The sequence below is a fragment of the Dermacentor andersoni genome, chromosome 1 (genome assembly GCF_023375885.2).
Source record: "Dermacentor andersoni chromosome 1, qqDerAnde1_hic_scaffold, whole genome shotgun sequence".
NCBI classification, from domain to species: domain Eukaryota; kingdom Metazoa; phylum Arthropoda; class Arachnida; order Ixodida; family Ixodidae; genus Dermacentor; species Dermacentor andersoni.
In genome coordinates this window covers 260,559,033-260,582,052 of record NC_092814.1, presented here as the reverse complement: position 1 = coordinate 260,582,052, position 23,020 = coordinate 260,559,033, and the positions used below count along the sequence as shown (strand labels likewise).

Sequence of the window (23,020 nt, the reverse complement as noted above, 5' to 3'; positions counted from 1 at the left end):
CTCCTAAACCTTCCCAGTTTAATAGCTTGAATACTTCTTCCAGGCAGGCAGTGAATAGCATTAGAGAGATTGTGTCTCATTGTCTGACCCCTTTGTTTATAGGTATCTTCCTACTTTTCTTGTGTAGAATTAAGGTGGCTGTGGAATCTCTGTATATATATTTCCAAGGTATTTATGTAAGCGGTCTGTACTCCTTGATTACGTAATGCCTCTATGACTGTTGGTATCTCTACTGAATGAAATGCCTTTGCGTAATCTATGAAAGCCATATAGAAAGGTTTATTGTACTCTGCGAATCTCTCGATCAGCTGATTAATGGCATGGATGTGATCCATTGTAGAGTATCCCTTCCTGAAGCCAGCCTGTTCCCTTGGTTGACTAAAATCCAGTATCGCCCTTATTCTATTCGAGATTATTTTGGTGAATGTTTTATATAATACTAGGAGTAAGCTAATGGGCCTATAATTTTTCAATTCTTTAAGGTCTCCCTTTTTGTGAATTAGTATAATGTTTGCATTCTTCCAGTTTTCTTGGCATCTTGCAGTCGATAGACACTTTGTATAGAGAGCTGCTAATTTTCCAAGCGTCATGTCGCCTCCATCTTTGATTAACTCGACTGTTATTCCATCTTCTGCCGATTTTCCCTGTTTCATGTCTTTGAAGGCCCTTCTGACTTCATCTCTAGTTATAGGAGGTGTCTCTGCAGCCTGTTGATTACTGCTTCGAATGAAGGTATCGTGGCTCCTCTGGGTACTGCACGGGTCAGCGTAGAATTCTTCCGCTGCTTTTACTATACTTTCAAGATTTCTGAAGCTATTATCCTGCTTATCTTTCAGTGCATACATATTGGTTTGTCCTAGTTTGCAAAGTTTCCTTCTCACTGATTTGAAGCTGCGTACATTTTTTAACGCTTCTTCAGTCTTTATCACGTTATAGTTTCGAATATGACTTGTTTTCGCCTTGTTGATCAGTTTTGACAGTTTCGCGTATTCTATCTTATCTTCTCAGTTGGACACTTTTATTCTTTGTCGTTTCTTTATTAGGTCCTTTGTTACTTGGTAGAGCTTGCTTACTGGTTGCCTTGGTGCCTTGCCTCCCAATTCTGTCAGCATGGCTCCTCTAGCATTCCTAGAATCGACGCCGTAGTTGACAATTGCTTGTTCCCCAGCCTTTTTTTCCCCCACTTTTGCATTGAAGTCGCCCATTACTACACTATACTGAGTTTGCACTTTTCTCATCGCTAATTCAACATCTTCATAAAACTGATCTATTTCATCATCATTGTAAGTGGATGTTGGAGCGTAGGCTTGAACTATCTTTAATCTGTAGCTCTTATTGGGTTCGATTACGACTACTGCTACCCTCTCATTAATGTTGTAGAATTCGTCAATGTTGCCCGCTATGTTCTTATAAATTAGGAATCCTACCCCGTATTGCTCTTTATCTGGGACACCTCTATAGCAGAAGATATGGTGGTTAGTCAGCACTGTATAAACCCCACCAGTTGTTCTAATCTCGCTAAGGCCAATGATATACCAAACAATGCCTGATAGTTCCTTAAAAAGTCCTGCTAAGCTTGCCTGACTCGACAGAGTTCGGGCGTTAAAGGTTTACAGGGTCAGTTTCCATTGGCGGCCTGTCCGGACCCAGAGATTCTTAGCACCCTCTGCTGCGTTACAGGTCTGACCGCCGCCTTGGTCAGCCGCTCCGCAGCTACTGGGGTCTGAGGGCCATTGTTTAGTTGTTGGAGTCACTTGTGAGGGGGTGGCCGTACACTGCACCAGGGAAGCCAATTCCTGTTCTGATGAGAGAGTGTCTTTGTTGAAGCTTAGTGGGCCATCATAATTTGGTTGCACCTGGATCAGTATAGCCCCACTCACTCTCGCCACCTTTGCCGGTGTCAGGCGTCACTCCAAGCCTGCAGATGTAGTGTACTGGAGGAGGTGAAATTCACGCTCACCGCCGTCAGATTAAAAAAAAGAGACAAAAAAGAAATAAAAAAGAGAATTCGAACTTCTGGCTAAGGCAACCGAGCATTCGACATAGCTCAGTCAGATAATCCCGTAGGTAGCGAGGCTATCTTCTCGTCGACAAGAACAAACCAGAGGGCCCTACATGCCCAAAAGCTTCTTTGATTCGTGCGCCGTAGACGTTCTTTGCTGATGGCGATGGGTAACTCGATATAGAACGATTTCTAAACGGTTCTGGCCTCGTAATTCGTAGTGTGAAAAAAGTGCGTACACTGAAATAGATATGTTCCAATTCGGCACTTGGGGAGTAGTCAGCATCAAAGGAATCACTGCTTGACTCAAACACAGTAGAGCAACCCGCACGCAGGCTCAAAGCGCAATCACAGCGTAAGAACATAGCTGAGTGTTTCTCGAGAAAGACAGCTCTTGACCGTAAAATCGCCAGAGTTGTGCTGGGCACCGAACGTGCCCAGCACTGACTTTTCGAGGGCGGCAGCCAGCTCCCCTTGCGTGGCCCGGCAAGTGAAGGCGAAGGAGCCGGCCATGGGCACCCCCTTGTCCCACAGCCGCTGTTCCTCGTGAACCGCGACCCGGATCAAGTGCAGCGCCTTCTCCAGTTGCGTCTCCGAGGACGCACCCGTGCTGGTGCTGGTCGACCGCTCCAGCACCAGGTCCAGCACCCTGAGCATGACGTCGTGACGTCACGCGGGAAAATGGTGTGTTCAAAACCAAGAAAATACAATATGCGCCGTTAGGAAAGCGTGGGAACCTTCATCATTGGCCAGGCTGGCTGCAGCCACGCGTCAGTGAACATCGTGAAATATGTGGCACTCGATTAACCATTCTTTCAGCTAAAATGTCCATATTTATTTATATAGGGCTTGCGGTTGCGGAATTGAAGCTGAAAGGTACTGGAATAACGTCTATTCCGTTTGAATCCAGTGACTGCATGCGACCACTTTCCACGTAATGACTTCCAAAATCTTCAACAGGGTGTTCCGCATAATTGTTTGCCGCAGTTGATGGGTTGGTTTATCGGGTTTAACGTCAGAAGGCAACATGCGGGCTACGACAGATGCTGCAGTGGAAGGGCGGAGGCTACCGTTTAATTTTTACCACGTACCTGGGAATCATTAACGTGCACCAAGCGCACGGTACACGAGGGCTCAGTCTGTCGCCAACGAAATATGGCTTCGTGGCCGGGACTTAGACCCACGCGACCTTGTACTCATTAGCACAATACCGTTGCCACTGAGCTACTATGGCGGATAGTCCCTCAGTGTGTAAGGAAGCCCCCTCTTGAAAACGCACCGAAAATGCCACCGCTTTTTACCATAATACAATGAACAAAAATCTCGAAGGCACTGCTAACCTCCCAATACCCATTAAGTGTTCATACCTTGAGCATTGATGGGCTTCATTTCCCTAACCACACGTTTTCTGGCGTAAATAATGTTGCCCTATTATAAAAATACCAAATTTAATTTATAAAAATATTCATCAGTGATTACGGCACAGTTTGCCATGCTCACGGGCAAGAATACTGCGTCCTCAAAAGTTTTTTACCTTGTGTAATAAATACAAGAGTAAAGATAAAAACGACTGATGGCAACTCTGAGTCAAGTACTGAACCAAGCGACTCTTTTTTTAACGTCACACCTGAAGCACTTAAATGATCCCTTTAACAAATGTACTGCATTGTTTCTTTCAAGCTCTACCTAACGTTTTTCCTGAAACACCCTCTAAATGTTATCGGTGAACAGATTTGGATTTGTCGATGTAATTCAGACTTTGTTGAAAAATGCGCATATGTCGAAGTGTCGCAAGCATGAAAGATGTTTTGTTGGTGTAGAAGTAAATCCATTCAAAAGTTTTCAAGAGTGAGTGTGCATGCTAGAAATAAAGAAATTAAACCTGGAATGATAGCAAAGCGGCGCGTCTGTTGGAAAACGAGCGGGTGAGTTAAACAAGATCAATTCAGAAGTGTCACTCCTACCCCCACAAAAAAAAAAAAGTAACCGAGAGATAGAAACAAAGGAGCTACAACTTTCAATTTTCATTGTGCCGAACAGCAGCTTTTGAATGTATATATATTCCAGGATATTGTAAATGGCTTCATTTTCTTAATATACGCATAGTTCGTATTGAGGATGGGGCACGAGTAACGTAAATTAATCCTGTATAAAGTGCCAGTCTGAAGTACGTACGGTATTGTACGTACGGTAGAAGGTATTAGTGTATTTCATGGCGCAATGTGGGCTGTACTCAATTATGTGGAATTTAGGCTGCATTATAAGGGGCAAGAGCCTCTGACAGGGTTATGTCTTTTAGCTCATGCGGCTTCTTCTGTGATTTAGAAAACACTAACGAGCGTCTAACTTAGAATTATCAGAAAGTTTTATGCGCCAGGCGAGCCGCGTATCCACGGAGGCCAGCGGTATCGACTTCAGAGATCATGCGGGAAAAAGAGAGAAGCTTATCAAGCCTGTCAGAATTTCTGAATGTCATGCGAAAGAACCACAAATAACGCAAAATCACAAAAAGGAAAGATAAAGAGGAAAGGTCAGAAAGATTGCACAGAAATTGATAGCTAAGAGTTGAAAAGAATACACTTGGGAGCCTTGATACGGCCTAAGTGGAAGTGTTACATTCGGGCTCGAATATCTTTTTCGCACCCGTAACGTCCGTGTGATGCAAGTACGGCGTGATGCTCACCATGATGGGCGCTCCCACCAGCGGCGCAAGCTCACGCCCTATCAGATACCCGTCTCTTTCCTGCCGACAGAAAAGAGAGAGAGAAAGACTTTAAACAGATGGCAAGGGCTAGCCCTATTTAAGCGGGGTGAACGGAGCGTTGGGCAGTCTTTTGTTTCCGAAACGCCTTGAGACTAAGCCAACATGAAGGCAGTTCTGTTGCTCACTATATTTTGCGTCATCACCTACGCTGACCACCACGAAGGCCACCATGGCAACCACACTGAGGAGCACGGACACCATCACGGACACGATCACGGACACCATCACGGACACCATCATGGGCACCATGGATCCGTCTGCAGTGAGTCTCGTCGTGGTTTTGCTGGTATTCTTCAGTTGCCAAATTGAAAGGCGTAACGTATGCAAAGTCTATCCCCCGAATAAGGTAAAATACTGCGGTGTTATTTCAGTCCTTTAGCCGTTTTTGTGACGGAAAAAAGAAAGAAAAACCCAGCCCCCTGCGTTCTTCAAGAAATGCACAGTGAACACAATAAGTGCAGTTGCATTGCCATGCAGTAGTGCACTGTGCATACAATTAAAAAAAAAAGCATCTTGACACAGTCGCAGAGAATACCTCAAGAATATCGCGCAGGTCAAAATATCAATAGTGTCACGGAATGTTGCCGTTAAGTATTTTTTTTTCATTGTCTTTTAATACCTTTTCGAGCATCGGAATTTTATGCATGTGATATTAGGATGTAGTATTTAATCTGCTTCAAATCCCCAGCAATGACCTTTTTGATTTCATCTCAATATAGTTTCCATCTTACACACATCGAAGTTCCTAAGATTATCTACACAACCTTTGTGGATGACTCTAAATCTCGTTTATTAAGATAAATTATCACTCTCAAGTAGTTGCCTACACTTGAGCTCCCCCATTTCTATTTTGTATAATCGTAAGAATAATATCTTCTGAAGTTTTCAAATTACATTTCTCCGCTTCAAGTACTCCATCGCGGAAGAGGATTCTTTTGTCCGGGAGAGTAGTTACTGTATCTGTGATCACTGTGAGAAAAGAAAGCTATAGCAGCGAAGCTATATCTAGGAGATACAACATCATGGAAGCTTTTAGAACGCGATTTAGCAAGATAGTTGTATTTATTTATTTATTCGTTTGTTTAACCTTTATTGCCTACGTTCTTAATTACACTGTAACTAAGAACGTAAGCCTGCAACCATCATTAAACGATCAAAATTCAGCACGATAACAGTAATGTCTTCTTTTCAGACCTGCCAGAGGGGTCACTGGCTACTGTGGTGGAATGCGTTCAACGAAACGTCACTGAGGAGGTACGCTTTCCACCTTTTTCTTTTTTTCATATTCCTAATCTGCCGTTGGCTAGGATCAAGTTGGTAAAGATACGGCACACCACGTAGCTGCGCGCTATTCTAAAATAGCCATTTGTACTCATTACGTTTTCAACGTATTTTCGCTTTCGAATTATGCCAGAAGACTAATCTAGCCTGAGCGCAATTGCGTCACACAGACAACCCAGCTATTGTACTAGTGTCAATGCTCACGAGCGAAGAGCCATCGGACTGCTGTTCTGACAAGAACGCCATAAGCTGCTGTGAGCGATGTGCGAGCTTGCAAAAGATGAGGGGCGAATTTAGAATGCTCTTTACACCTAAATACTGCTCGTCATTCATAACTTGTCTTCACTAATAGCATGTTCGCTATCGCGATTGGCCAGTGCCTGGTTTTAAAGATCACCCTGGAACACGTACCGCTTTCAGAACATATGCCCATATTTTATTTATTTATTGTATTGAGATAGCAGCTATATGGACACTCGAGGCGCATTTTTGCCGTCGCCGTGATATTCCCTATAAAGCCCGAGAGCGATAACACCGTCGCCACGCGTCGCCGCGCGAAAAGTGCGAGTGAAAGCACGCGAGCGAAGCCGACGATTGCAGCTCAATCTGGCGCGCGCGAAGGAAGGAGGCGGAGAGCAGACGCGCCCTCTTCCGTTGCGCGATAGGCCGTTGGGGGCTGGGATGGAGGTGGGGGCGGCGACGTTGTGCTCCGGTATCAGCTGAGCATTTCGCGACCGGGAGCAAGGGGCATTGACGATCGCGGCTCAATCTCGCGCGCCATATACGGATGAAAGCGGGGAGGCAGCGCGGGAGGGAGGAGGGGCAGCTTCGACTCCGCGAACAAGTGCGCCCTTTGCACGGTCGCGCGCGCCGTATCTTGAAAGGGATCGGGAGCGCACCCTTCTGCGCGCTGTGTTCTCGCCGCTCTTGCGTTGAAGCAATGGACAGGGAGTGTCCACGGTCATCGTGTGTGATGTGTTCATGCTTGCCTGTGCGCGCTGGCACCATAATTGTTATTCAGTTTGTAAGCGAATGTTTCCACGTTCATACGGCCGATAAAAACTACTATCCTTACTTCGCATAGCTGTCGACTAATTTGCAATCGCAATCGATGCTTCGCCTTTCGGGCGAAGCTGCGACTTTATTTATTTATTTATTTATTTATTTATTTATTTATTTATTATTTGCTTGAAAAAAAATACTGCGGGTCCCTTCTGCGTGCCCAAGCAGGAGGAGGAATAATGTATCCAGACAAACAATATTTATTGCATGTCGCCAGTAAATCTACAACGCTTCCCTAATACTACAATATGTAATAACACTGTAGGGAAAAGGATAATAGTAAATATGTATACTGGTGAACAGAAAAAGCCGCCGAAATCACCAATGATCGCTTGAAATGAATATAGTACGCATCAAGCACAAGTCGAAAAGAGAATGTCACTGGACACAACATTCTCTGTTCGACCACTGTTATCACTTCAAACTTCCACCTCCCGGTGTACTTTGTTTTGTTTAAGCATCAAAAAAATTTCTCAAATGACGGTGATACATTTTGTGATGAAAATATGCCATGTGGTAAATTATTCCCATCTATTTTCATTGACAAAAATAAAGGGGTACGTGCAATTATTTGTGCGTGGGAATAGAAAAGTTGAACTGCGCGACTGATAATACCGGGTATTTCTAGTTGACAACGCTTGCATAGAAGATGCGGGATTGAGCCAAAGGTCAGGATGCCATGGTTTATAAAGAGATTTCAGCTTGTTCGGAGAGTGACAATATTATTAGTATTCATGAGATTGCTAGCTAGGGTATGAGCTTCGGTTATAACTGTTGAATATAAAGCTATCCGATAGTCTTTCAATGTATTGAAGCCTCTTAATGTCCTTCTTGGTGTAGGGGGGACCCGATTAAAATGCTTTAAGGCAGTAACTTAACATTAGAAAATAAAGACAGTTTGTATTCCGAAGCACAGTTCGTGCTTCAGGAGACAAAGCTTGCGACACGCGCATACACAACGCGACCAATATGCATGGGCCAGGTTAGTCGACTTGTGATTATAAAATCTCCTGTATACTAAGTACAGGCAGAGACTGGAGCCTCGCGAATGTGGAATTTGACATGCAGAGCGATATTTCTTCTTAGTAATGCGCTGAAACTGACTCATATTTAAATTTTTATTCTCAAAGTTTCATTCCACAGGTGTTACAACAGTTAGATATAGCGTGCAGAATGGTCTATACATGTGATAGCGGAGGCGTAGCTTTGTGCATGTCGATTATAAAGGGTAAAAAGAACAGAAAATCAAAACTATTGGTACAAAATACGGGCCCTGGGTTTCGGGTGGAGACGACAATCCTATCACCACTAAGCAACAAAAGAGAAGCCAAACTCCTGCGTCCCCCTCCTATCACCTAGGGCACCCTTACACATCCCTTCCCATTCCCTCCCAGTGGAGGATGAATAGTCCAGAGCGGAAGTATCCCTCTAAAAATAAGGACGTTTTCAAACAAACAATACGGCCCCTGGACTTGTGACAACTGGCGTTGCGATGAACCATAATGCAGTTGCTTGCTCAACGCACTTAGTACAGTACGCAAATTGAAATTACTGACGCGATCAGTATGTGTGTACAATACTATGCAGGTCCTGCAGAAGCTGACGCAAATCAGCGAGAGTGTTCAGTGCGACACCATCCTCTGTGGTATCCAGAAGTTTTGTGAGAGAGACGGCACTTTGGTACGTTTTTTATTTGTTCTTTATTACCGTTCTCTACATGTTGTTCTTTGTAGATACAAAATATCGTTTGGTGAGAAAATTGTTAAATTGTCTGAAGAAGCATACCTTTAAGGAACTACCTATAGCATATGTAGTGATATATATTTTTGCGCTTATGGTTTTGCTAACAGATAACGTATAGGACAGGAGAATAGGTTCTGCTTTGAGTGAACTGTGGCAGCCACAAAGATGGTACCCTATATAGAAATGTGACGACAAACACGAGCCTTTTGTGTGGCTTGGCATACATAGCCGGCAAATGCTCCGCCTGGGCCTCTTGTGAGTGTCACTGTGTGTGTCACCAGCTGTCGAAGAACCCCGTGTCCCGTATGAAGCAATCGTTGCGCCCTCTTCCTGATTACAGCGGCCTTGCAAAAACTACGCACTTATTCCGCACGTGACGTCGTGGTGCTGACGGACTCAAAATCATCGTTACAACAATTACACCATGGCCTACCTCGAGACAAGTTTACAAGGCAATCTCTGGCACTGATCAAAGTTCTAATGAGCAAGGCATTTAACGTAAAATTTCAATGGATCCCAGCGCACGTAGGAATTGAAGGAAACTAAAACTCTGACGTTCTTGCACGCCTGGCACTGACATTCGTCCCAAAATTAAGAGCGCCAAAGATTTTTAAGAACCCTAAGGATGCAATCCGCATTCACTCTAGGCCGATCCACCAGACTCCACACCCAGCTTGTGTGACCCATGGACATACTCGGGCAGAAGCAACGCTGTTGTACCGCATCCGAACCGACTCCGCGTGCACCCCGGCTTGGTTATTCAAGACTAGACGATGCGCTTTCCCGTGCTCTGCCTTCTGTGGTGATATCGCCGACATCGAACATTTCATTTGGATATGCCCGCAGTTCGACACAGAAAGGAAAGCGATGGTCGACAGCCTGCAAAATAACGGTCTTCCGCACAGGACCTTCGAAGACGTCGTTTTCTATACTAGCATGTCAGGAAAACTTATTACAATTTACGGAATACCAAATTACCGAGGACGTAGACATGAGCGGCTGCGGTGCCGGAGCCATCTGACGACATTGAGTTCAACCAGAGCACATTGAAAATTAACTCCTGTATTTTAAGTGCACCTGGCCACTGCGTCAGGCGTAGTTAAGTTAGTCGAAAGTAATACAAAACGTTTTTTATTTTTTTTAAGATGCAGTCAAAAACGGCTATTTTTCATACACACAACAAAAAAAATGTGGTGATAACCCACAAATACGACCGCACTTACGCCTTTTCTCATGAATACTGTCGTACCCATAGTTACCCAGTCTTATACAATTACGCACATAGTTTGAGTAGCAAAATGAGGTTGTAGCACTTACTACACACAAATGGACGTTACAACGATAATAAAAAAACATAAGTATGTTCAGGGAAGCTTTCAAAGCAACAGTGCGAAATGAGGGGGGGAGGGCACACCGAGCACGGTACCACCCCCCTCTCGAAAAAAACATTTCTGCCCACATCGACACTTTACCATAAAAGAAGGCAGTACACCAATATGAACGAAACAATTTTTTTTACTTAGTAGATCTTTCTTTGAAGAGGGTGATAGGGCAATCCTAGTAGCTGCCTACGATGCCACTGGCCTGAAGAATTTTTTTCATAGCTATTTAATGCAATATGTAGATTAATACAAGCATGTACATAACACCTTAAACGAACCCGTGGCATTGCACGAAAAAAATGAATAAAATGTTACATTTCTTTTTTATAATTCAGCCTGAGAGAGAGGAAAATAGTCTGAAGGAGGACAGGCCAATTCAAATTAGCCTCCTCAGGTTCAAGAAACAACTACAAGTCTACCAGAATAGAAAATCCGGCTTGCTACCTTGCACTGAAGGACGAGGAAGGCCGACACAAAGCGAAGCGTAAATAAAGGGCAGCTACAGCGCGCGCAAAAACCCGTTGGCACCCAAAGAAAATCAAATGAAATGGCAACCAGTGGGGCCAAAAGAGCTCATCCTGCTCTAAGCATCCAGAAGACGTTAAATCCTGAGCAATTACACGATGCCACAAATCGCTTTTTAACTGCCCTGTGGTTCGAGCCTCGTACAGTGCACTTTATTTCCACCCTCAAGCCCAACTGCCCTGATAGTATAAGTTTTAAAAAAATCATGAGAAATTGATCGCAACCAGTAAAATACCTGAGCACGTCTGTGTGGTTTGGACGATGGAGTCGGGATGAATCGTGCTGCGATTAAGCGAACTAGCTTTGGACCTTCCAGAGAAAGCGAAATCTCCTTCGAGTTCATATTGAAGTGGTCGGCAGTGCCAGCCATAGCTCCATGGGTGGGACAATTTCACCTTTGGATATTTTAATATTTTATTTTTTGTGCTTGCTTGTTAGATGGAACTGGTGCAGAACTTAAGGAAATTGATTGTTTATTCCTTTGTTTAGTATAAAAACGCACAAACTGACTGCGCGCGCAACCAACATGCGGTGTCCACATCGCACTATTATCAACCTCTCTCCATTTCCTCACAATCGGGAGCTAAGGCTCCCTGGGAGCCGTAGAGTTAGAAAAAGAAAAAAAAAAGAACCTATGCATTCAGCAATGTACGCCAACAGGACGTAGCACCTAAACTCGGGAGAAATAAATGTAGGGTCGACTTTGCATTGTCGCCACAGATTGCTTAGACCGGTCAGTGACATGCAAGCGTTATTATTAAGCGTTGTCCAACTTCACGACACTGCGACAAATATCTGTGCGTGCATCAGACTTTCCATTACTTTCGAGACTCTGGCGTTCCACCAAAACATCGAAGGCCATGGTTTCGGTGCACTGCAGTGTCACCGCTCGACAGAGTACGAGCTGCGCGGCGCCCGCGGTGGAACCAACAATAAAAGCGAAGTTCGTTTAATTGAAATAAATTCAGGTCGTCAGAGGCGTGGACACTTAACAGTCAACTGCAATTAATACACTCGTTGGTACCAGCTTATCGTGGCAGTGCGAGACAGTGGGAGCCGGTACCAGTAATGGCGAAATATGACGTGTCTTCTGAACACCACCTACCAGATCGCAGCGTATGCCCCACACACATGTGCTCAAAAAAAATATATCAGCGCCACATGATGCCGCGGTTGGCGAGAAACAAACATTTTTGGAGCCAACCGGAATACTATAGCTACTACCTTGCCGCTATCTTGGAAGCTGAGTCATCACCAGGACACACACAAAGCTAACCGCGAATTAAAACGGCATCCTCAGTCTGCGTTGAAGAATTTCTTGAATAAAATCCCACTTCTTAACAAAGGCCGAACAAACTAGTATAGATCCGTGATTGCATGCAAGCTTAAGCTTGAAAGTTTGTCTCATTGCTGTATAATCCGGAAGTTTTCTTAGAGCTATGGTTGCCACCGATAAATACTAAAGTACCTGTGTTCAAATGCAAATCCAAATGCAACTGAATACTTTTTTTTTCACATTTTGCAGGAAAACAACCGAACCGACGTTTTCACGGTGAGTTTCTTTAATGTCAACAAAGAATAACGCATTTTTTTTCGTGAATGATACCTCGCACGTTTACATGTTTACTTTCAGCTTCAAATTATTGGCTGTGTATTAGGGGTTCTAGCAGTAATATTCGATAAAGATTATGTTTCGCTTGAAACGACATAAGCCAACCCGATGCGATATTACAGGGGCCCTGGAACACTTTTCTTTTTTAGCATAGTAAAAAACGTTGCCGAACTGTTAACGAGGCTCCTGTGAACATATGAGCCAATAACCGCCGTGGTTGCTCAGTGGCTATGGTGTTGGGCTGCTGAGCACGAGGTCGCGGGATCGAATCCCGGCCATGGCGGCCGCATTTCGATGGGGGCGAAATGCGAAAACACCCGTGTACTTAAATTTAGGTGCACGTTAAAGATCCCCAGGTGATCGAAATTCCCGGAGTCTCATAATCAGAAAGTGGTTTTGGCACGTAAAACACCATAATATAATTTTTAATGTGAGCCAAATATTGTTGCACTGCATGCAGCAGGGAATTGACAATCTCGCGTCAAAAGCAGCGAACAATCGCTCGCTCTCGCATCCGCAATGTGGTCATGCAGCGTCATCGAAAGAAGCAGATGCACCAACGCTACTGGCTTATTTTGTTATCGTGAGGACATTCTCATTAGTACGTAACTGCTAATTTTGAGCTAAATAAATGGAAAAATAAGTGTGTCTGCTATCTCAAAAAAATCAGAAAAAAAGAAACAAAGTCATTTCTGCACTGCGCGTAGCTGCGTCAGTTGCGTGTGGCCTCCGAGATGGTAGGGACGTGCTGCGTAATGCGTTGTGTAATCTACCGCAGCTGCCACGAGCCCTTTCGCCACCGCGACATTCAACTTTTGGTCGGGGCTTGGCCCTCTTTGCTTCACCCCTGTGTACCATCAAGCGCGCTAGTGGAGAGAAAGAGAAAGCCATGTATCGTTGCGATAGCTCCCCTTATAGTTGAAGGATTCGAAACAATTTTTGTGGCATGAGATTTGTGAGACAACGTTTTCTGATAGTGAGGCCATCCAATGATTAGTTCAAGAAGTGTTGCAGGGCCCCTTTAAAAGAAATTTAAGTGATGCGACCTGCAGTGATCAATTATGCCGCTGCTTGGTAAACTTGCTGCTTGCTAAGTTTTGCTAAACGCTAGAGTGTCGTTGTCAAAACACCTGCTTCAAAATTTTCGGCTTGCTATATAAGCAGTTTTTTTTTTCTTATCAGACCTGGCAATGTCTGGAATAAGTACAGTAAAAATGAAATTGTGGAGTTTTACGTGCCAAAAGCAGGATTTGATTATGAGGCACGCCGTAGTGGGGGCTCCGGACCACCTCGGGTCCTTTAACGTGCACCTAAATCTAAGTACACGGGTGTTTTCGCATTTCGCCCCCATCGAAATGCGGCTGCCGTGGCCGGGATTCGATCCGGTGACCTCGTGCTTAGCAGCCCAACGCCATAGCCACTAAGCAACCACGGCGGGTAAGACGTACAGTATGCAAGGTGGTTAATGTCGCGAGTGACAAATTTAATGGTGATTAAGTTTCAGTTATATGTAATAAAAAGTACATGAAGGTCGTAATTGCCGAATGTTGTAATAATTTTCTGATTTTTGCTGCTTTCAGAGTGAGCAGAACCAGCAGCTCCGTGTAGCCTTCTATAGCTGTCGGCCCCAGCAAGTGGCGGCTACTGAAGCCCCTCAGCAAGTCAGCGAAGTCGCACCTGAAGCCTAAATTCTGTAAATAACGTTGAATCAACATGCGTTTACTTAAATCTCAAATAAATACGCGAACGCGCATCCCATGCGTTTCCCACCGTGCGTGTGTTTTGTTGCAGACGCAGCTTCACGGACATTTCTGAGAGTATATTTCTGCAAATTGGTAACAAGTATGGGTTGAGCAAACAACGCAGCTTTCTTTTTTGTTTATCAAAAACAAATAGAGCATGCGCCACCTATTTATAACTATTTTACAGACCTTCATTAACTTCAACCACTGAACGGCGCTTTACTGCGAAAGCACTTAATAGGTCGAAACTGGATTTACTTTGCCTGCCTGTTTCTCGTTGTCCGTTGATCCATACTTACAGCGTTAAGCTGTCGTCGACAAGCCATCTCATTCTCCGCTTGACCCTCACCATAAAGGTAAAAACCAAATGAAACAAAGCTGTGCTTACGACCACCGCCACTGGTTGTCGAATTCCGAATAGCACATTGACGAACTGTGCGAATGGCAGCCGAACGCATTATCCGGTCGGCTTTCGCGCAGGTTTCTCACTCGGTAATTTGCGCGGTGTTTTGCGTGCCACGCAGAATTGAGAGCGATGGCGTCGTGCATGTTGCACCTCAGGTCACAGCAGACAATGATGAGAACGTTGTGAGCATCTTAACGCTGAAGTTCTTTAAAAAAATGCTTTCTGGGAGAATTTTCTGATGCAGTAATTCGTAGCAGAAGCGGATAAATAACTTAGATGAACATTTTTTTGTAACAATATCTACAGCGACGGGATAAGTTCGCTATCGACACACGCAGCCCTCAAGAAATGGCAGAATCTGAGCGTAACAAAAAATCGGGCGCTTTTCACGTGAGAGGGAAAAGCTGTAGAGTTGTAACCTTAAGAACATTTGAATTCCCTTTACATCGAATGTTGCTGTACACACAAAATAAAAAAAAACGTAATATTGTTTTATTTATAGATCAATCAGCATGGGTCCGCGGCCGGGCTGTTAGCAACCTTCGCAAGATACTCCCTCAGCAACCCGTTCGTGTGCGCACCAACGTGGGGCGCCACTGTCGTCGTCGGCGTAGGGTGCCTCGATGCTCGCGCCCATCAAGGCACACTACACACTGCAGCAGCCGCTCGAACCTTCATGCACGCTTCCTTGAATATATATTTGCGCCGTAAAACTATGAGAAAAGGCATAAAAACCATAATCACGAATATTTCTTATAGCTCACTTGCATGGGGGACATTACACTCTGCTTCAAGTTAAATCCGTCTGCGGTTACATTGTGCTGTGGTCTGCGTGCTTCTCATGTGGCTGGACGGCCTCTACGATTCCTTTCATGCGACGACGCTGAGAGAGCCAGCGCCTGAAGACGCGGCAAAAACGCTCAATGTGGGCGGGCTTTCTTGACGACGCGGGCCGAAAATCGATTCGAAACTTGTTCCTTGTGGTCGACACTTTTGTCCTGCGCGAAGTTGAAGCAGCAATAGTGCCGAAGTGCTTTTCCAGAACTGTCCCGGTAACTAATTTGCGCTCTCTACATCACGCTCGCGGCTCGTTGGCTGCATGCATAAATCATGCGGTAGCAACGTCAGACAGAGCGACAAAGCGACATGAATGGCAACTGTATAGGGCTAGACGAGCTCACGCAATTTTTCGATAAAACTGTCGTGCGCTACAGGTGTTTACATCGCCGCAGTGTGCAACGCTTTTTAGAAGAAAAAGCGCAGTTGAATAGTCGTGCGGGAATACTTACCTGTTTTTATATTTTTGGTTCTTTTTCGCGAAAGAAAGATATTGTAACAAACATCAGGAAAGAGAAAGATATCAGGCATGAACGGGAGGTTTTTTTTTTTTTTGCTTTGCTTTGTTGACTACTGGCTTCTTCAGTATAGTAACTTCGCTAAATTGATCTCCTCTTTTAGACAAACCTTGCTGAGAAATCGGTAGGGTCGTTAAAGCCAGTGGTGTATGGCCAAATCAAATGCACAGTCGAGCTAAATAGGAGCTGCAACACGCTGCTCGTGGTTTAATGGACTGCTACACTACACTCTGGCGCCGATATACGAACAATTAGAGAATGAAATGCCGTTACAATTACTCGTATTTAATAAATTAATTTTGCACAGGCGCACGGATTGACACTGCAGGTGCGCAGAATGACTACAGAAACATCCACTCGTGCAGATGAGCTTCAAAGACTGCACTAGTCCATGAATAACTTTTTGGGCTAGCAATAGATTGACTCCAGTCACAGCGTTTTTGACACAGAAAATGGTATGTAGTCCAGTTGGTTTAACGTTGTCTGGAGAGGTATGCTCGACGTCGTGGTGAGGGTAGGTACGTGGCAGGTGCTCGATGGTTTCCTTGCACCTACAGGAGTTGCGCGTTGGACTATTGACCATTCCAATCAGGGATATTAAAAACGTGAAGCGCCTTCTCTCGGCTTGCAGCAAAGCACCATCCACCATCCACGGTATGGCAAGAGAGAGGAAGAGAGAAATGAGGCATAGAAAGTCCGACAGGTTAACCAGGAATAGTTCCGGTTGGCGACGCCGTTATGGTAGTAGGGGCAGGGGGATAAAAAGAGAAATAGAGTAGAATGGGAGATATAAAAGTACAAACAAATCGCAAGAGTGACGCAAGAAAGACGAGCACAAACAAACCTCAAAACAATACTGCTCGCTCTATAGCATAGCTACACGTACATGGCTACTGCTTTCACCCTTGTTCTGTAATATCCTCCTACTGCTCCTTGCTGCTACAAGCAATGGGAGGGATCCGTGCGAACGCCGACAACAACTTAGGGCTGATATTTTTTTAATAATCAGAAAAAGTTTCAACAGAATGGGTGAATGAAATCAAATGTGGATACTAAGCAGTGGCCGACACAAACCGGGTGCTGCTGTTACTACGTAATAGAATAGTTTAACTGGCATCTCGCTCCTTCGAGTCTTGAGAACATAAGCATAAAAATCCCGCCATAAACACGCGCACGGGCTATGGGACAAGGGGTACCAATAAAGAAGTCTCATGGAGTCACTGTAACCTACGGATGTCAGTTTCTGCATTCAACACAGCTTGAGAAGGACACTGCCGTCCGCGCAACCCATAGTAACCACGGCATTATTCGAAGCGCCGCAACCCGAGTCCTCGCAGCTGCAACCGAAGCACAGAGAAACCGAACCATCGCCTCCTACCGACTTTCTAGTGCTCTTTAACGGACTCGATGACGAGGACGATGGCCACGCTAAAATCAACGCCAAGATTGAAGAGCGCGAGATCAGCGACGATGAATACGAAGCCGAATTTACCGTGGCCGTATACAGTGCCACGAGAAGACATTGCCACGCCTTCAGCCTGGTTCAATTACGTATGAATTGTTTCGCTGTTTTTTATCCCTATAGCGACCACCTCAAACCCTTTGCGATGACCGCAGGCAGTACATGCAAGCGGTCGACACGGCAGGCAGGCGTACGTAAACACCGGCAGGCAGGCAGGCAGGCGCAAACACCGGAGCACTGACACAGTGCGTACAACAACCGAAGCTCCTGACCGAAGCGAGAGTGCAGCGTCAGTTCTTCCTGAATTGCGACAAGGTGATCGCCTACAAGGCTCCTAAAATCCCGGCTAGACGGAGCACAAGTACAAGCTTACAGTTGCTCAACAGCGCACATTAATTTGAAATGATACGCGAGGCCAAATTAGTCGCCGAGCAGCGCGCATGGAACGGACATCAACGACGAGCTCCTTGGTACAAACCGACTTGGAGGACAATTCGTGTGCACCTGGCCGCTCGCGCTAAATTGAACGCACAGCGCTCAATTTAGTGCGAGTGTCAAGGAACGACGCAAGTAATCAAGAATGCAGCTAGCTTCCTTGCTTATTTTAGTGCGAAAGCACTACTAGCGTACCAACCTGGATTTTGCCTGTCTGGATGAAGCCTCTTTTTAAAGCCCAGCGCATTATGGCAATAATGTGTAACCGACGCTGGAAACGAACCTCCGCCTGTAAAGCACAGCAGCACGGTGCTCTATTGATTAGGCCACGATCCCGTGCCTAATCCCGTAATCCCGTGCCTCTTGCTCCAAAGCCAGCAAGCTCTTTAAAACGCTCGGCGTGTGCACCCTACGCCACTTCCTCGTCTTCTTTCCTTGTGACAACCATCGCGTGACGTCATGAAACTCAACCGTGCTCTTTATGAAATGTGCACGCGAGCCATGCCGTGCCGCTTAGTCACTCCTCTATCACGCTTCGTCCAGCGCGCAACGGCGCCCGCAGGCGTATGTGTGAAAAAAAAAATCAAGATAAACAATAAAAAAAAAAAAATCGGCAGATACCACGCACTGCGAGAATCGATGTAAGCAAAGCTTTGTACGCTGTTTGCTTTGACTGCCAATAATTAGCGGCGTTGTTGGCGGCGAGTGTGCAACGTCTTCAGCATTTAGTACAGTACTAGAGTGGTGCGTTGATGTTGCCTGTTACCTTGCGTGCACCACTACGGTTTGTCTGCGTAGTAGACCCCACAGGGAAGCGTGCTTGCTTGAGGCACTGTTTTGCATCATTGTTCATAATGTCTGAGAGGGTTGAGCATTATCGTTGCCTCACATGGCACATCGCATCGTGGCATAAGTGTTAAACTTTAATTGAATTATGGGGGCACTACGTAATTCAATTACTTATTATAAAACTGTATGTATACATCGTATGCACATTTTACTGGTCGGCACCACGTCCACCTTTCGCTACGTAGCGGAGACGCTCCTGCTCCGCGCGACGCTTCTTTCGGGCCTGGGTGACCTCGACGCTGAGGGCACGCTTGGGAGCCATTTTGCTGGCGCGTGCTTGCGTGCTCCTTCCGCATACGTGGCCAGCACGCTGTTGAGACTATGGATGATTGTAATGTTTACACTATCACAGCCCAGCTCGCGAATTCCTCATCCCAGCACCTGCATTCGTGTCGCTTAGTAAAGCTAGCACAGCAAGTGCCATACGAAAAAACTACACATCCCGGCCCGCGGCGGTGCCGGTCGAGATAGATGGATGGATGCTATGAGCGTTCCTTTTGGAACGGGGCGGATGGTTGCGTCACCAAGCTCTTGTTATTATATTGCCTAATGATCTACATAAGTTGAAAAAAGAATGAAAAGGAAAATTTTAAATTCTGTGGTTTTACGTGCCAAAACCAAAGAAAGAAAAGAAAAAAAAAGAATTCCCGTCACCAAGCTTTCTGAACACCTAATGGGAACTTTGTTTTTGTAGGGCTCCGTAGTTCGTCCTTTCCCGACTTTCCTTCAACCAAGCTTCCAATCGCCTCTGATTAATCTCTATTGCGGACATGTTAACTTTCCTCCTGTCGCTGAACCCAGAGCTTCAAGGAGGCCGGCAGCGCCTAAATCGACCGCTGGGCCAGCACGCTGCTCAGCTGTCGAATCTTCACATTCTAATAAAACATGCTTCGTCACTTCCTTTGCTTTACTGCAGTGAGCACATGCTTCTTCTTCCTTGTTGTATCTCACTTTACAAGTGCGTGTTCTAAGGCATCTTGATCTCGCTTCGAAATGTAATGAGCTTCCCTTTGAGTGATTATAAATTGTTCGCTTCCTGATTTCGTTTTTTCCTGTTAAGTAGTTACTCATAGCAGGTTTATTTTCCATTTCCGCCACACATAATATTACTTCAGCCACTCTGCCTTTTCGCTTGACGTTCTTTGTTGCCATGCTGCTCACCATACTCATCCCATACTTGCTAGTAAGCTTCCTAGTTATTTACCTCCATTGTGAATCAATGTTTTTCCTGTACAAATTTCTCGCAACACTCTCCCAGCTTCTTTACTTTCTGCCGTATTCCTTAGTCGTTCTTTATAATCAATTTTACTGTGCGCTTCACTACTTCAAAACCTGCCCAGCCTCATTTGTATAGTCTTCCCGTGAGCGCCCAATGCGAGGCATCCCACTGACCTTTGGTTGCCATTAAGTTCTTACTATACCCCGGACTTCACGCAAACAACCGCATTTCCAAATGAAAGTCCTGGAACCATAATTCACCTTTCCACACACCCCGGAGAACCCCGTACCTATTGTATCCCCATAGCGCTCGGTGTGTGCGACCGGCCTGAGTGAACGTCTGTGATTGGAACGCCTTTTGTGCTACCTGTTTCCTTTGTCCTTTTTCTTCTTTTTTTCTTGTTCCTTATTTTCTCCTCTCGCTCTTTGTCCTCTTTACAACCCGTATATCCCCTCCCCAGTGCAGGGTAGCAAACCGGAAACGCCTCTGGTTAACCTCCCTGCCCGGAAAATCAGCCGAAGGGGCCCGGAAAGCTTCGCTTTAAAACAAAATAGCTGATCCGTGCCGGCTGGCGCGCGGCTACGAGTGGTTTTTTCTCGAAGTAGCGCAGTCTTACCAGCGCCTCGTTTGCCGCCAGCGTTGGAAACGATGTGCGATGCCCCAACAGAAGATAACCGTACTGTGATAACCGCAGCTGACTTGCGTATTTCTGTCCAGTGTTAGTCCAACGTGTCCTGAGCAGCGGCGCATAATCTAACGCCGGTACGCAAGTGTAAGGCATGGGCGGCATCTCTGGCCGCGCTTTGGTATGTTATTATTAGCACTTGTGAGGTATATGCAGGAAACATGAGCACGCCGTCAATGCCGACACAAATTCGTGCAGCGACATACTTTGCAAATCACCACCGCCCAGGCACATCAACTACATATATCGGCTCTGTGAGCGGCTAGACGAAGTGACATGCAAGCACTGGCCGGTGATTCGGCGGCAAATATTAACTTCCCAGGGGCGATAGAGCAAGCTACGCCGTTCATTTGTATGCCCAGAAAGAATGGCGACGACTGAACGTCACAAAAGCACCCGCATGAGGTCTTGAATATTAACCTGTAGCAAGGAAGCGTGCCATATAGAAAGGTAGGTGCACGGGCAGGCGGTGGATAACTGATTCGTAGATGAACAGGTTTCTGACACAACAAAGAATTCAAGTTCATTCGAACTTACCGTGCAATCCTTTGACAGGAGCCGGAGAATCCACAAGGCTGCACGGTCGGACCTTGCAGCAGCGCAAAATGCGGGAAATAATGAAACCAGGGACGAAGCCGCCGCTGCTGGCACATCCGAGACCACCACAGAAAGCATGCGGGCCATATCACTAGAGGAAAAAGAGCGCGGCTGCAGTACGTGGCCGCGGTATACGCGCGGCGCTCCTTGCGCTTGCGGTTCCGCGATGAAAATAAAATTAAACCAGTCCACCGTCATGTGTCGCTGTTGTCGGGAAAAAATGTCATGGTGGCGGGTGCCTTGTGTTGTGTGTATAATAAGTTGCGAGAACTGAAAAACAGTCGTATTTTCTGTTTTCGTCATTCAGTAACCTGCCGCCTGCATCGGCAGTGTGATGCCCTCTCGTCGATACGTGTTGTCGGCCCGTACTGGCAGCGACATGACCTCGAAATATGGTGTCCTTATGCCATTTCTTAAAGAAATCACTATTTGTGTAAATGAGCGTCCAAGTCACTGGCGGTGAAGCTATTGCTTCTTTAAAGTTAGGAATGAGCGTCATTTGTTTAAGCCTAGAAAACAAGAAAAATTACAACGGTAGGTCTCATTTTTGTCCAGCATTCCAGTTTTAACCGAAAAGAGTCAGTGAAAGCAAATTTACAATAAAGCTAAGGCAACCGACGATCTGCACGCACCGCAAGTCTATACATGCGCTCCAATGAGAGTAGCTTGCCAAAGTTAAGGTCATGTGTCAGCTAGCGGCTCAAGCAATGTTACTTTTTTTTTTTTTCATTTCTGCATCCGTTCTGCCTGCGTCTGCGACGCAAACGAGAAGTCGGAAGGCACATAAATTGGAAGTGGTGGGGGAAGCGGCAGCGTAATGGTTAGTGTGCCCAGCTCCCAAATGCAGAATGCTGCAAATACATGGGCTAACAATAACGAGAGGTGTTGTTGAGCGAGGCTGTAGACCGATACGTCACCAAAGACAAGGCCACGTCCCTATTGCGGTGAACAACGGAAATGTACATCGACAACATGTCAACTAGCGTGTTATTCATACTTCATTAAGGTCGTTGCGTGTTTGCGTTGTGTCTAGCACGAGTGAGTGGTGTAAGAGATGACACTGGAGAGAGAAAGCGCTTTATTTGCACCCATCAGACAGCATCGGTGATTGGGGTGAGACGCAGCTCCCCCTTCCACAGTCTACCTCCCCCCTAGACGCCGGCCGAAATTAGTTGGCTTCCGGCGGCGGCCTGAGCTTGACCGATGACTTGTTTTTGGGCTTGTTCTTCCTGGCTACGGAGGGAGGATTACCACGACTCTTTGTTCCCATGTAGACCGTTTAGCGCTGGGCAAGCCCAGAGCATGTGATTATGCTTTCACAGTTTTTGCATTAGGAAGAGTGCACCTCAGGATGTCAGTTGTGTAGGATACGGATGTGTAGGATGCGGGCTTGGGAAAGTACCCGTCTGCAGTTTTCGCCAGATTACTTCTTCCCTGTTTGTGAGAGATCTATGGGGGGGGGGGGGGGGGGAGGTTCTCCTGCCCATTTTATAGTGTTCTAGAATTTTTCTGTATGTGGATAAGTCTCGGTTTTTGGACAGGGAGTAGTCTGCCTGCGCTGGGGCCCGGTGTGCGAGTCCTCGGGCGACTTGGTTGGCGATCTCTGATGTGCTCGATTTTATTTTAACGCGAGAGCGTTAAGGAGCTCATGTCGCAGAAAAGCCGGTGTCGTTGGCGGCATTGGCCGTGAGCGAAAAATAGCGGAAGGCAAGTCATAAATAAAAACTTGCAAGATGGGCTGGGTCGGAATCAAGCCCGGGTCTCCGGAGTGTGAGACGGAGACACTACCACTCAGCCATGAGTTCGATGCTTCAAAGCGGAACAAAAGCGCCTCTAGTGAATTCGGTGTTGCCTTAGAAACGTGCCGTAGAAAGTTATACTGCGGTGTATATCGGTAAT

General features: G+C 45.9%; 2 protein-coding genes across 5 annotated transcripts in view; one reads left to right on the top strand and one right to left on the bottom strand.

The window, feature by feature from the left end:
• LOC129381127 (sulfotransferase 1B1-like) overlaps positions 1 to 21,302 on the bottom strand; it is a 337,139-nt gene extending 315,837 nt beyond the window's left edge. For all 4 annotated transcript variants that reach the window (XR_011890253.1, XM_055063712.1, XM_055063709.1 and 1 more), the window contains exon 1: positions 21,062 to 21,302. Coding sequence is in view for 1 of the 4 variants with exons in the window: in XM_072284427.1 (XP_072140528.1) it covers positions 21,062 to 21,177 (116 nt within the window). In the remaining 3 variants the exon portion in view is untranslated. The remainder of the gene's footprint in view (positions 1 to 21,061) is intronic.
• LOC126548423 (uncharacterized) lies at positions 4,822 to 14,141 on the top strand. Its single transcript, XM_050196567.3, has 5 exons — positions 4,822 to 5,028; positions 5,959 to 6,020; positions 8,697 to 8,789; positions 12,285 to 12,311; positions 13,952 to 14,141. The coding sequence occupies exons 1-5, from the start codon at positions 4,869 to 4,871 to the stop codon at positions 14,057 to 14,059; spliced, it is 450 nt and encodes a 149-aa protein (XP_050052524.1). The 5' UTR covers positions 4,822 to 4,868; the 3' UTR covers positions 14,060 to 14,141.
• Positions 21,303 to 23,020: the final 1,718 nt, after the last annotated feature.